We start from the raw sequence: 14296 nt of genomic DNA on the forward strand, positions 1-14296 counted from the left end.
ATGTGACTGCAGGAATCCAGACGACGTTCCAGTCGTTGATCCGTCCCGTCAGCTGCAGGCAGGAAAACTGCATGGCAGGAGCTGCTTCCAGAGGTACAAACATCCAGGATTTCACAGCAACACAGGGAGGAAGGAAGCGGGAAGGACTTTGGGTTTAACCAAGAGGAGAGGAGATACCTGAACAGGTCTGAACGAACCCGTGATGCGACACATCACAGGGGGTTAAAGGTGTTCCCCTCCTCTTCAGGGTAACTGGAGAAAGATCTTCAGTCCTGGTGACTTGGAGAAGTGTTTGCAGTCAAATCCAAACTCAGGATTTAGTCTGCATCTGTCCATGAAGGGCCTCTGCTTGGGCCCTCAGGTTCCTGAACTCCGCCTGGATGGAATCAGTCAGTGTCTTCCTCATTTCCGTCTGAAGGAAACGTTCAGAGAAAGAAGATGTCGAGCAAGTTAAACACACCTGGAACAGAAAGTGCTTTCCTGAGAGAGTCAACACAAAGAAAAGAGGTCATTTATGTGTTTCTGTTTTCTTTTATGAGAAATGTTATGGAAGTTAAATTCTTTTTTGTGTTATATTTTAGTATTTTAGGTTATATTATACAGATAGATTTTTATTTAAAGCTTGTTTTTAGCTTTTTGATGAGTGTGAGAACGGTGAGGGAAGACAGGTCATTTATGTCCCGTCCGGGGGTGTCAGTGTCAGGTGGTGTGAGACGGCATGACAGGATTTTTTAACCACTTTCAGGCATTTTGGTGTTTTTTTGTTAACTAGAACAAATATATAATGATCCACCTTTATTCTATTTTGTTGTTCAAAGAAAAATTAATTATTTGTAATTTTCTAAATCCTTTCCTTTTTTTTTGTTTTTTTTTATTTACTGCGACCTTATTTGGAAGTGTGTACAGAAATCCGACAGTCCACGCCGCCACCGCCTTTAAAGGAAAGTGGAAAAGGCTGGAACACACTGTGTAGTAAACACAGTTCAGATATTTCTAATCTCTTCCGTCCAGTTTTCATTTCCAGTAGAAGATAAACAACATATCAGACGCTGAAACGGAGATATTTTATCATTTCATAGGAAATATGAGCCGACGTGAACCTGAACACATCTGTAAAAAGTTGGAAGAGGCAACAAAAGACTGGAAAAGTAACTGGGACACGTCAGAACCCAACTGGAGGAGCATTTGGCAACTTGTTAGAATAATCAGCAGCAGGTTGGGAACATGGCTGGGTAGAAAGATGGACAGAGGTTCACTGGTCAGACTGGATCCAAAAATTCTGGAACAATTTCAGAAAAATGTTCCTCGACCTAAAATCATAAAGACTTTGAAGATCCCACCATCCACAGTGTAAAATACTAAACGATTCAGAAGAAATCTCTGTGTGCATGGTACAAGGCTGGATCCAAACAGTGTTGCATTAAAACCAGACATGATTTTCTACTGGAAACCAGTGCATGGACTCAGGAAAACATTAAGTAATCACAGTCTGAAGCCAGTTCATCCTGAAACCCACACATGCAGGTTAAAGCTCCATCATATGTGAAGAGGATCCAGAAACACGCCGTCTTCTCTGGACCAAAGCTCATCTAAAATGTTCTGAGTGGAAACCTGGATGAAGATGTGGAATAGTTAGTGGACAGCATGGACGGCGTGTCCTGCAGACTAAAGAGGAGAGGGAGCATCCAGCTTGTTATCAGCCTGCATCTCTGATGGGATGGGGTTGCATTAGTGCCGATGGCGTGGGCAGCTTCCACATCTGGGAAGCTCCATCAATGCTGAAACATCTGCTCCCATCCAGACAACGTCTCTTTCAGGGAAGACCTTGCAGGTTCCACCATGCTGGACCACATCCTGACAACATTCCTCTCCTAAAACTCCAGCTGGTCTCCTCACTTCCCAGATGTTTACAGACAGATGTTAGAAGAGGAGGAGATGCTAACGATGCTAAACATCATCCTGGAACGACGTTTTCCAGATCTGTTGCTGCATCAGATTCTCAATCAACTCATATTTTCATCACATTGTAATAAAAATCAATCTGGGTCTAAAATAAAACTCAGACTTGTGACCTCAGAGTGACTCGGTGAGTAAATCCTTCCAAACATTTAGTCATTATTTAACTTCAGCATGTTTCACTGTGGAAATATTCACTGCTTTCCCAGAAATCCTACAATCTGCTGTAAAACCGGCTGCCTCTGTGCTTCCACTGGGTTTGTTCTGGTCTGAAGGCGACAACCAGAGCAACTTCCTGCAGTTGTGTCGTCTAAGCAGAAAGAATCTCACCTGACTCTTGTTCTGAGCTCGGAGCGATTCAACCAGATCTTTGAGGCTAAACGGTTTCCCCACCAGGACTGTGATTCTCTGCAAGCAGACCGCCGCTTAGCCAACATCACTAACAGCGACACACAACAGAGGAAGCTTTGGGTGGACTTACGTTTCCAGCGCGAGGAATGTAGGGCTTGGCGTTCGGCAGAACGTCGCTCAAACCTGAAACCACAAATACGTGAAAAATCAGAACTAGTGTCAATGAAAGACACTTTTTATTTCCATAAAACACTCCATCAGTGGATCCTCTGCAGGTTTTCTGTCTGAGTTAACTGGAACAAATCCGCAGTTCCAGACTTATCCCTTCAAACGTTTCTAAACATGAAACAGGTCAGAAAGAACTGAAAACGTTCAGCAGTCAAGTTCTTCTCTGTTAGAACTCTCATCGCTGAAGCTGGATGCTTTCTGCCTGGATGTCATCTAAGCTGCTGCTGGAAGGTCTGCTGCCCCCCAGTTTCCCTTTAAGCCCAGCTGTGAGTTAAAGCTGAAACCTGTCTGAGGTTCTTATCGCTGATCTAAACAGAGAAACAGCAGCTCAGTCCATCTCCACACAGAGCAGCGTTTTCTTTTTATCATTTGGACATTTTGTCTACATGGAACCAGCATTTCAGGAGCAGAAAACACCAGTTTTTAAACTGTTTCCCAGTATGAATAAATGTAAAAATGCTGTTGTTTCATTTCCGCTTCTTCCCTGGAGGCTCAACACAACTTTCTGTGTATGTTCCACGTCTCCCTCCAGTTTCTGCTGTATTTCTGAGGCAGCACCACCTTTAGGCCTGGCAGATGTCGTACAGACACACACAGCAGGGTTACCAGTGTGTGTGCTCACACTGCTGATCTGGGATACTTACCCACATGCCAGAGCGGCAGGATAATGGGGTTGAGAGAGCACTCTGCTATGAGTCGACCCACACCTGAAACACAACAGCAGAAACGTCGTTTCACCCATTCTGTGTGGCCGGAGTTACGTTGGAGCTTAAAGTAACAAACACATTAAAAAGGACCTAAAGCCGCAGAAGAAGCAGGTTGAAGCACATGGCTGAACACAAGCATTGGATCGTCACACCTGGAGGAAACTGTGTGGATTTAAGGGTCTACTGAAGACCGAGCACGAACAAGTGGTACTGTAACTAGTTTACTGTTTTGAAACGTCACTAAAGTCCTGTTTTGAACAAAAGTATCAGTCAAGTTGGGGGCGGGTTAGTTTTGTTTTTTTTTTCTTGGCACAAGGCAAAAAACTGTGAAAAGTACCAGAATCTGCAACCTGAACAATTCAACTCTTCTGCTGGGGTCCCAACTATAGACTGTATATAAAAGATGGGCGGAGCCTCCATGACGTCACCTGTAGGTTTCTGAAGAGCTGAATTGAAGCTCATTGGGCGGTTCCTACCATCACTATCTTGGCAGGGTCACACGTGTCGTCTCTCATGGAAAATAGAAATATTGGGCAAAGAGATGGAGCTGAGGGGGGCTGTGAGCATCATGGTGGATGAACTCCAACCTGCCTGTGGCTAAGCGCTAACTCGGAGCGAACAGCTAATGGAGGTAAGCGGGCTAAAGCAAAGTCACGCTGTTAACCGGCTAAAAACCGCGGTTGTTCTGCCTTCTTGAAGCAGGAGATCGGGTACCTGTCAATCAAAAGGACACTCCCTTAATGGTAACAAATTTTGAGATTAAATTACTTTTAAACAGAAGAGTCAGAAAAAAATTCACCCCCCCCCCCACAGTTGTCATGAAGGTAAACCTGATCTATTAAACCTAAAATAGATTTTTGAACCAGGCTGTAAACATGTTTATTTCTGCTGTGAAGTTGGTCTTTTTAACATGGGAGTCTATGGGGATTTGCTCTGTTTTGGAGTCTCTAGTGGATGAAGGGGGAACTGCAAGATTTGGCACTTCCACTTTGGCTTCACTTTTAACCGCCAGACGTTGCCGCTTGGTCCCAAACTTTCTGATCCAACCCAAATGGGTGGAGTTTGATGTGATGTGACCCACTGATGGGTTCAAAGTGTCATTGCTCCCTGTGTGACCCAGCAAAACAACAAAGCAGGAACAGCTTGGATGGATTATTTTGTTGTTTGAAGCTACGTGTCGGGAACAAAGACGACACGCTGCTGGATGTTACAGATTCTTCTTCTTATTATAATTAAAGTAGACGTCGAGCTGTTATGTAGCCGACACATCTGTCGTTATCCCGCAAATACGCTGCCTCCCAGGTAAGAATACTGTTAGCAGCAGAAACGAAACAGAGATCAGGATTTAAGCAAACCATATCAAACAGTCCTGTACTGACCTGGACCCCATTGTGGAAACTGGACTTGTGACTGTTCCATAGAAAGGACGGGATTTTAGTTAGATTTAGTTAGATTAAAGGTTGCCCTAGAGTTTTAGTCTTCTCCACCTCATCCAATGAGCAGCCGGAAAATAAGCCCCATTCCTTCAGAGTGTGCGTATAATAACTGGTTAAATTATGAAAAGGAGTTGCAACTTTTTAAAGTATCAACTTTAATTCACAGTTACTTCATTTTAATTGTGTCATTTTTCGATGCTTTCTGGGTGACCTTTCTGCTCTAGGGACGTCTAGAGGTGACAGTCGGGCTACAGTAAGTTCCTTTAGACGGGTAATGATGCATTTCTTTTGTAAAAGTCGTCCATGTTTCCTACGAAGACGAGGTACAATCCTGCATCGCTGAAAAACTACTTCAGCAAGTCGTCTGGTCTCTGTTTGCTTTTAAATCTGCTCTTAAGAGTCACCTTTTTTCACTGGCTTTTAACACTGCTTGAGTTGCTGACTCTTTTTTAATGTTTCTTCTTTTTTTTTTTATATATTGTGTGTTAAAGTGACTAATATTTTTATTATTTTTATTTTATTTTATTTCTATTATTTTCCGGATGTTGTTGAGCTTGGGATTGTGTACAGCACTTTGGTCAACTGTGTTGTTTTAAAGTGTTCTATAAATAAAGCTGGAATGGGAATTGGACCAAACACAGTGTTCTGCAGCATCGTCCCAACGTCCACCAGTCATATCATGTGATGTCATCAGTAGGTGAAGGACCCTGCAGCAGATCTGGTACCGTGCAGGTCACAAAAAAAAAAAAAAAGCCGTGTATAACACTCACCCCACTTCAGGCGGATGAATTCCTCCGTCATGTTCACTTTCCCTGTTTAACAAGGAAAGTCGCAGTTAGAGCTTCGTTCCGCCGTGACACAGAAAAGCTACAAAACAAAATAACAACGGAGCAGCAGTCATAAGACGTGAAGAGGGGCGCCGGCATACCTTCTGGGAAAATGTGAACCCATTCTCCCCGATTGAGTTTGTCCAGGATAAAATCCATTCCTTTCTGGTAAACGCCATCGCCTAATAAAAAAAAAGGAAAAACAAACAAACAAAAACAACCATAAGGCCCCAAATAAACACGTCTTGAAGGAGTTTTTCATCTCATTCAGCTCTAGACTGACTTTGCACCTGTCATCACACTACAGAACAGTTATACTATAGTTGTTACAGAACAAGGGCCAATTTTCTTCCTCTCAAACAGATCGTTTAAAGGAAATGTCCTCTGATTGGCTAAACCGCCAGGTGGGCGGGCAAAGAGGTGCTGGACCATCAAAGCATATTGACAGCCTGAAAAATGTCTAGAGTTTGCAAATAAATGGAAAACCTGACAAACACAGAAGTATAACAACACCTGAAGTCTAGGATTTAAAATATGAAGGTAAACGATCATCATAGCCAAGAGAAGAGGCCAAGTAACGGCTTCTGTTTTTAACGGGTAAAGAGCAAATGCAAACTATGGTTTTTGAGATGCACTCAGAAGCAGAAGAAGGACTAAATGGATGACTGATTCCTCTGAACATAACAAAAAAGGACTGTTAGCTTAGCATTAGCATCTGGTGAAAACATCAAGTCTGAAGGGACAAGTGAAATCTAGGATCACATGTGGAAACAAAGCATGCTTTGTTTATAACCAAGAAAAAGCATTCAGAACAGTTCACAGCTGCTCTCCACTGGTTCGCTCACTGGAAGCAGGTGAATGATGGCTAACGGCTAACACAGCGATGTGCAAAGCCGATCCTCGAGGGCTGCAATCCTGCAGGTTTTGGATGTTCTGCAGCATACCTGAATCCGATTAATGGGTCAACATGTTTGGGTAGAATTGAAAACAAACCGTTAAGGGGAGCTGTTTAATTAGAGCTGGTTTAATAATACGTGAGAGCAGGGAAACATCTAAAACCTGCAGGACTGCAGCTCTAGAGGACCAGAGTTCAGGAGCCCCGGACTTGCATCCCAGCTGCAGTCTACCTGGATCACAGACTGAGATGGACGGAGCCTCTGTGGCATCACCCGTAGGTTTCTGAAGAGCTGAATTGAAGCTCGGTGGGCGGTTCCTACCATCGCCATCTTGGCAGGGGCATGCGTGTCGTCTCACCCGGAAAATACAAAAATGGGCAAAGAGGTGGAGCTGAGAGGGGGGCTGTGAGCATCATGGTGGATGATTGACATCGAGCGAACTCCGAGCTTTCTGTAGCTAAGAGCTAACCGAGCTAACATGGAGATAACAGGAGCTAACCAGCTAACATAGGTAAGCAGGCTAAAGCTAAGTCACATTGTTAACTGGCTAAAAACCGCGGTTGTTCTGCATTCTTCTTACTTGAAGCGGGAGATCAGGTCACTGTCAATCAAAAGGACACGCCCCTAAATATGCCAAACTTCGAGATTAAATTACTTTAAAACGGGCGAGTTAGAAACAAATTCACTCCCCCCCACAGTTGTCATGAAGGTAAACCTGACCTATTAAACCGAAAATGGATTTTTGAACCAGGCTGTAAACATGTTTATTTCTGCTGTGAAGTTGGTCTTTTTAACATGGGAGTCTATGGGGATTTGCTCTGTTTTGGAGTCTCTAGTGGATGAAGGGGGAACTGCAGTTTTATACACTTCCGCAAAGGCTCCGTCCATCTTTCATATGACTTGGCTCTGTCCATGACCTGGACAGAGCCAAGTCGGTGAGTGGTTCATGGTATGTGGGACTGCTCTCTCCTGCAGGTTTTGTTTGTTCCCCTGCTCCAACAAACTGGACTGAGCAACAGCTTGCTGTCAAGTTCTGTACAACGACAAATTCATTTTAGTCAGGTGTGTTGAAGCAGAGAAACATCTGAAACCTACAGGACAGCTTCCCTGGAGGACCGGCTTACCTCTGTTACTTTACATGACCCAAAGTGCTGCGAAGCCCAACGCTGTGGACGGATTGGGAATGCAGCAGGAGGGTTAGCTAACGGTACCGCCTGGAGAACAGCTGCTGTCCTCCTGGTCGGGGTCGAGTGTCTCTTCAGGAATCTGCTCGAACACCCCTGGCGGCCGCCACTGTCCAGGAGGTTTTAGGTGTTTCCCTGACTCAAATCAAATTCACCCCACAGCTTTTGTAAGGTCCTGCACAATTTCTCATTTCAGTCAGGTGCGCTGAAGCAGGGGAACACCTAAAACCTGCAGGACAGCCGCCCTCTGGGACCAGAGATGGACACCCCTGTGCTACGTAGACGTTCAGTCGTTGCAAGCAGGGTAAAACTTTCTGCTTTTAAAATGGTTGCAGTGCATAACGAAGAGGAAACAAGGAGACTCAGGAACTATCCTGAACCTGCGGAGCCGGGAGACATGGACGAGCACACCACAGGCCCTTCACCTCTGCAGACAGGAACACACTTTCCACGGCTGAAGAACCTGGAGTGCAGCTCTTGGGTGAAGCAGATGTCTGATGCCGTTGGAGTCCTGTCCAGGTGAAGAAGTGCGTCTCATCAGAAAAACACGTCCAGATTAAAAGGAACATCTACAAATGCTTGTTTGGAATAAAACTCACCACCGCATCTTGTTGAAGTTCCACAACTGTCTGAACTTCAGGATACCTGACACAAACAAGTCCATTTATTTCCATTTTTACCCACTAAACCAACTCTGAGCTGCTTGATCCGTTCTTACCCCAGAGGTGTGGGTCGTCCATACAAGACTGGTGATTGGACAGAGTGATGAGGGGCGTGTCCGAGGGCCGGTCGTCGATAAGCTTCAACAAAACGTCGTGGTTGTGGACCGTCAGGTAATTCATGTACTCTGAAAAAGGAACAACAAAGACGACTGAGCTGGAGAAAAAAGTGATTTACCTCAAATAAACGTGTAAACATACTTCGTTTGTGTTGGTGTGTTGTTGTTGTGTTTGGATGTTTGTGTACGTTTCCACAGAAATGACAACTTACTGGTCCAGACGTAGGAATAGGTGCCCACCAACCCCATGACCAGCGAGCTAGAGATCCTCCATGCTAAGGCAGGGCTCTTGGGGAATGGCCATCGGACCTCCAGGGGCATCCCGGCTCAATGCAGATGCTACATCCACACACTAGAACCTGAGAAGAACCAGATCCACACTCTAGAACCTGAGAAGAACCAGATCCACACACTAGAACCTGAGAAGAACCAGATCCACACACGAGAACCTGAGAAGAACCAGATCCACACACTAGAACCTGAGAAGAACCAGATCCACACGCTAGAACCTGAGAAGAAACCAGATCCACACACTAGAACCTGAGAAGAACCAGATCCACACTCTAGAACCTGAGAAGAACCAGATCCACACACTAGAACCTGAGAAGAACCAGATCCACACGCTAGAACCTGAGAAGAACCAGATCCACACACGAGAACCTGAGAAGAACCAGATCCACACGCTAGAACCTGAGAAGAACCAGATCCACACAAGAGAACCTGAGGAGAACCAGATCCACACACTAGAACCTGAGAAGAACCAGATCCACACTCTAGAACCTGAGGAGAACCAGATCCACACACTAGAACCTGAGAAGAACCAGATCCACACACTAGAACCTGAGAAGAACCAGATCCACACGCTAGAACCTGAGAAGAACCAGATCCACACGCTAGAACCTGAGAAGAACCAGATCCACACACGAGAATCTGAGAAGAACCAGATCCACACACTAGAACCTGAGGAGAACCAGATCCACACACTACAACCTGAGGAGAACCAGATCCACACACTAGAACCTGAGGAGAACCAGATCCTCACACTACAACCTGAGAAGAACCAGATCCACACACTACAACCTGAGGAGAACCAGATCCACACGCTAGAACCTGAGAAGAACCAGATCCACACAATAGAACCTGAGGAGAACCAGATCCACACACTAGAACCTGAGAAGAACCAGATCCACACACTAGAACCTGAGAAGAACCAGATCCACACGCTAGAACCTGAGAAGAACCATATCCACACGCTAGAACCTGAGAAGAACCAGATCCACACACGAGAATCTGAGAAGAACCAGATCCACACACTAGAACCTGAGGAGAACCAGATCCACACACTACAACCTGAGGAGAACCAGATCCACACACTAGAACCTGAGGAGAACCAGATCCTCACACTACAACCTGAGAAGAACCAGATCCACACACTACAACCTGAGGAGAACCAGATCCACACACTACAACCTGAGAAGAACCAGATCTACACACTAGAACCTGAGGAGAACCAGATCCACACAGTAGAACCTGAGGAGAACCAGATCCACACACTAGAACCTGAGGAGGACCAGATCCACACACTAGAACCTGAGGAGAACCATATCCACACAGTAGAACCTGAGAAGAACCAGATCCACACACTAGAACCTGAGGAGGACCAGATCCACACACTAGAATCTGAGGAGAACCAGATCCACACGCTAGAACCTGAGGAGAACCAGATCCACACAATAGAACCTGAGAAGAACCAGATACAAACGCTAGAACCTGAGGAGGACCAGATCCACACACTAGAACCTGAGAAGAACCAGATCCACACACTAGAACCTGAGGAGAACCAGATCCACACACTAGAACCTGAGAAGAACCAGATCCACACACTAGAACCTGAGGAGAACCAGATCCACACAGTAGAACCTGAGGAGAACCAGATCCACACGCTAGAACCTGAGAAGAACCAGATCCACACAATAGAACCTGAGGAGAACCAGATCCACACACTAGAACCTGAGGAGAACCAGATCCACACACTAGAACCTGAGGCGGACCAGATCCACACACTAGAATCTGAGGAGAACCAGATCCACACACTAGAACCTGAGGAGAACCAGATCCACACACTAGAACCTGAGGAGGACCAGATCCACACAATAGAACCTGAGGAGGACCAGATCCACACACTAGAATCTGAGAAGAACCAGATCCACACAGTAGAACCTGAAGAGAACCATATCCACACACTAGAACCTGAGAAGAAACCAGATCCACACACTAGAACCTGAGGAGAACCAGATCCACACACTAGAACCTGAGGAGAACCAGATCCACACACTAGAACCTGAGGAGGACCAGATCCACACAGTAGAACCTGAGGAGAACCAGATCCACACACTAGAACCTGAGGAGGACCAGATCCACACAGTAGAACCTGAGGAGAACCAGATCCACACACTAGAACCTGAGGAGAACCAGATCCACACAGTAGAATCTGAGAAGAACCAGATCCACACACTAGAACCTGAGGAGAACCAGATCCACACACTAGAACCTGAGGAGAACCAGATCCACACGCTAGAACCTGAGAAGAACCAGATCCACACAATAGAACCTGAGGAGAACCAGATCCACACACTAGAACCTGAGAAGAACCAGATCCACACACTAGAACCTGAGAAGAACCAGATCCACACACTAGAACCTGAGGAGAACCAGATCCACACACTAGAACCTGAGAAGAACCAGATCCACACACTAGAACCTGAGAAGAACCAGATCCACACACTAGAATCTGAGAAGAACCAGATCCACACACTAGAACCTGAGGAGAACCAGATCCACACACTAAAACCTGAGGAGAACCAGATCCACACACTAGAACCTGAGGAGGACCAGATCCACACACTACAACCTGAGGCGGACCAGATCCACACACTAGAATCTGAGGAGAACCAGATCCACACACTAGAACCTGAGGAGAACCAGATCCACACACTAGAACCTGAGGAGGACCAGATCCACACAATAGAACCTGAGGAGGACCAGATCCACACACTAGAACCTGAGAAGAACCAGATCCACACACTAGAACCTGAGAAGAACCAGATCCACACACTAGAACCTGAGGAGGACCAGATCCACACACTACAACCTGAGGAGGACCAGATCCACACACTACAACCTGAGGAGAACCAGATCCACACACTAGAACCTGAGAAGAACCAGATCCACACACTAGAACCTGAGGAGAACCAGATCCACACAGTAGAACCTGAGAAGAACCAGATCCACACAGTAGAACCTGAGAAGAACCAGATCCACACAGTAGAACCTGAGAAGAACCAGATCCACACAGTAGAACCTGAGGAGGACCAGATCCACACAGTAGAACCTGAGGAGGACCAGATCCACACTGTAGAACCTGAGAAGAACCAGATCCACACAGTAGAACCTGATGAGGACCAGATCCACACAGTAGAACCTGATGAGGACCAGATCCACACAGTAGAACCTGAGGAGAACCAGTTGTTAAACTGTAATGACACGACTTCCCTTCAAGTCATGAAGCAGAAAACAGATCCACACGCTAGAACCTGAGAAGAACCAGATCCACACACTAGAATCTGAGGAGGACCAGATCCACACAGTAGAACCTGAGAAGAACCAGATCCACACACTAGAATCTGAGGAGGACCAGATCCACACAGTAGAACCTGAGGAGAACCAGTTGTTAAACTGTAATGACATGACTTCCCTTCAAGTCATGAAGCAGAAAACAGATAGTCCCATCTGACTGAACGAGCCTGACACGGGGCTTAACGCGCCACAACGCAGCGTTGTCAACACCATGGTCCCACACTAAACATTTTATAACAAATGTTTATTGCTGTTCCTTTTTTTTCTTTTCTTTTTTTAGTATAAAACTAAATATGCTAAAGTAGTCTATAGGAACCATTTTATGTTGGCCTCTGTAGTTTTTATGCCAAACAACTGTTGTCAAGTAGCACGTTTCTGTCATTCACCTGTCAAAAGTCAGTTGCTATGGTAACGCCCGTAAGGGAATGATAAGACAGTAACTGAACTTGTCCATCTATTAGTGACCACGGTAAAGATTATATGAATGTGTCATCCCCTCTTACTGCATGCAGGTGAAGTGACACAGGTGTAATTTTATGTAAAGTTTAATGTTGCACGCTCTACACACATAAATCTTCTTTAAGGTTAATTAATGACACAATAGCTAAGTATTGTGCATACGGCACTTTATTATATCAAGTATTTTCCTCATGCTAGTAGAGATTCCTGTAATAACAGCTTTATATTGCCTAATTAATGGCGTGCGTCACTTATTTTAATTTATGAAAGGTGGCAACCCTAATCCCAGCATCTTCTGGACACTTTTCCAGAACTGGACTTCCTGAAGGAAACATCTGAACCCTCAGTAGATGCCACAGTAAAGAAATTAAATTAATGAAATGAAATTAAATGAAATGAAAAATACTTTATTAATCCCCAAAGGGAAATTCAATAAAAGGTGGTCCTAATAACTTTAATGTGTTTAAAACAAATAATTATTTGTAATTATTCTGATTCAAAGTTTCCGGAGTGCGACTTCCTACTTTCCCTTCTTCTTTTTTATTCTGTAGTTCTTTATTTACCTGTAGTTTCTCAGAAGATCAGTGAAGGTCGACAAGACTTTTCCCAGCATGCATTGCTTCAGGACATTCACAGAAACGTCAACAACGTCACCAGAGAAAATGGAGCAAAGTTGAAGCAACAACAAGATGAAGTAGCAGCACAAGCCCACAGCTCTCATTGTTCGACGTTTTTCTGTCACACAGAGGCAGCAAAAAGCCGAAATATTCTCATGTGTGTTTACAAAGTCCTAACAGACCAGAAGCTTCGCGTCTTTTCCAGAAATTCAGCTGAACAGCCGCTCCACACAGACCTCCACTCGTGTGTTTTCACATGGAATATCACTTTATTTACATCCTAGACTTAATATGAAAGTATAAATATATTTTTATATACAGTCTGTGGTTAACATATAACGTCTTTATGGATCAGAAATGTCAAATATAACAAGCTGTAAATAAATAAACTGGGTTTCCTGAAACACTAAAACATTGTGTGCGCCTCCTTCATTCATCTAATTAGATTATTGCTTAAATCTTACATAATTCAGTTCAAAATCGCTTTTATTACACATTAATGCAATTTCGTTTAACCGTGTAATGCTTAATATTCTTATAAGCTTCCAAATCTACAGGTTTACAAGCTCTGTAATAACTAGCTAACAGTTAGCTCATGGCTAACTAGCAGCTAACTAACAAATCACAAGATCAAGTCAACAGAGACGCTCTGGTTTTATTTACAACAGAAAGCCGTTGTATCTGAAGTGATATTAATATAAATTAGATGGTGATTTATAGGGTTATCACACATAACAAACTAAAACAGTCATCCACTGATTGCATGTCTGCCTTTTCAGCCACTGACATGCTGCATTAGCCGGTGGAGCTAGCTCGCCCTGGAAGTACAGATGTAAGTCTACTAAAGTTCATTAAACTAGTTTTCTTACCTGAATGCTGCTGACAGCTGATCGGACTGAGTCTCCTGAGCAGTGAGGAACAGACAACAGCAGCAAGGTAGACCTGCCTCCTGCAGCTCTGCAGGAAATCTGCCCACTTTCACATCCTGAGCACTTTTATCATCAGACTGTTTCCAAACTGCAACTCAGACAGCCTTTTATCATTTTATAGATTAAACTATCATGGACCTGCTCGGGGTCCTGCCTCCCTTTTACATGAAATTATGGTCTTTTATATATATATATATATATATATATATATATATATATATATATATATATATATATATATATATATATATATATATGTATATATATATATATATATATATATATATATATA

General features: G+C 44.2%; 1 protein-coding gene across 2 annotated transcripts in view; it reads right to left on the bottom strand.

Annotated features, from left to right (window-relative positions):
* Positions 1-14071, bottom strand: part of tafazzin (tafazzin, phospholipid-lysophospholipid transacylase) — a 15578-nt gene extending 1507 nt beyond the window's left edge. The window contains exons 1-11 of one of the 2 annotated variants that reach the window (XM_079239606.1): positions 13945-14071; positions 8576-8722; positions 8304-8432; positions 8185-8230; positions 8011-8096; positions 5607-5687; positions 5449-5490; positions 3180-3242; positions 2438-2490; positions 2287-2364; positions 1-412 (exon numbers count right to left, since the gene is read on the bottom strand). The exon at positions 1-412 is cut by the window's left edge and continues 1507 nt beyond it. In XM_079239606.1, coding sequence (XP_079095732.1) covers positions 311-412; positions 2287-2364; positions 2438-2490; positions 3180-3242; positions 5449-5490; positions 5607-5687; positions 8011-8096; positions 8185-8230; positions 8304-8432; positions 8576-8684 — 789 coding nt within the window. In that variant the 5' untranslated portion in view covers positions 8685-8722; positions 13945-14071 and the 3' untranslated portion in view covers positions 1-310. The remainder of the gene's footprint in view (positions 413-2286; positions 2365-2437; positions 2491-3179; positions 3243-5448; positions 5491-5606; positions 5688-8010; positions 8097-8184; positions 8231-8303; positions 8433-8575; positions 8723-13944) is intronic. The other variant, XM_079239607.1, reaches the window with a different exon arrangement.
* Between the last annotated feature and the right edge of the window lie 225 nt (positions 14072-14296).

This window comes from Telmatherina bonti (assembly GCF_933228915.1).
Source record: "Telmatherina bonti genome assembly, chromosome: 4".
NCBI classification, from domain to species: domain Eukaryota; kingdom Metazoa; phylum Chordata; class Actinopteri; order Atheriniformes; family Telmatherinidae; genus Telmatherina; species Telmatherina bonti.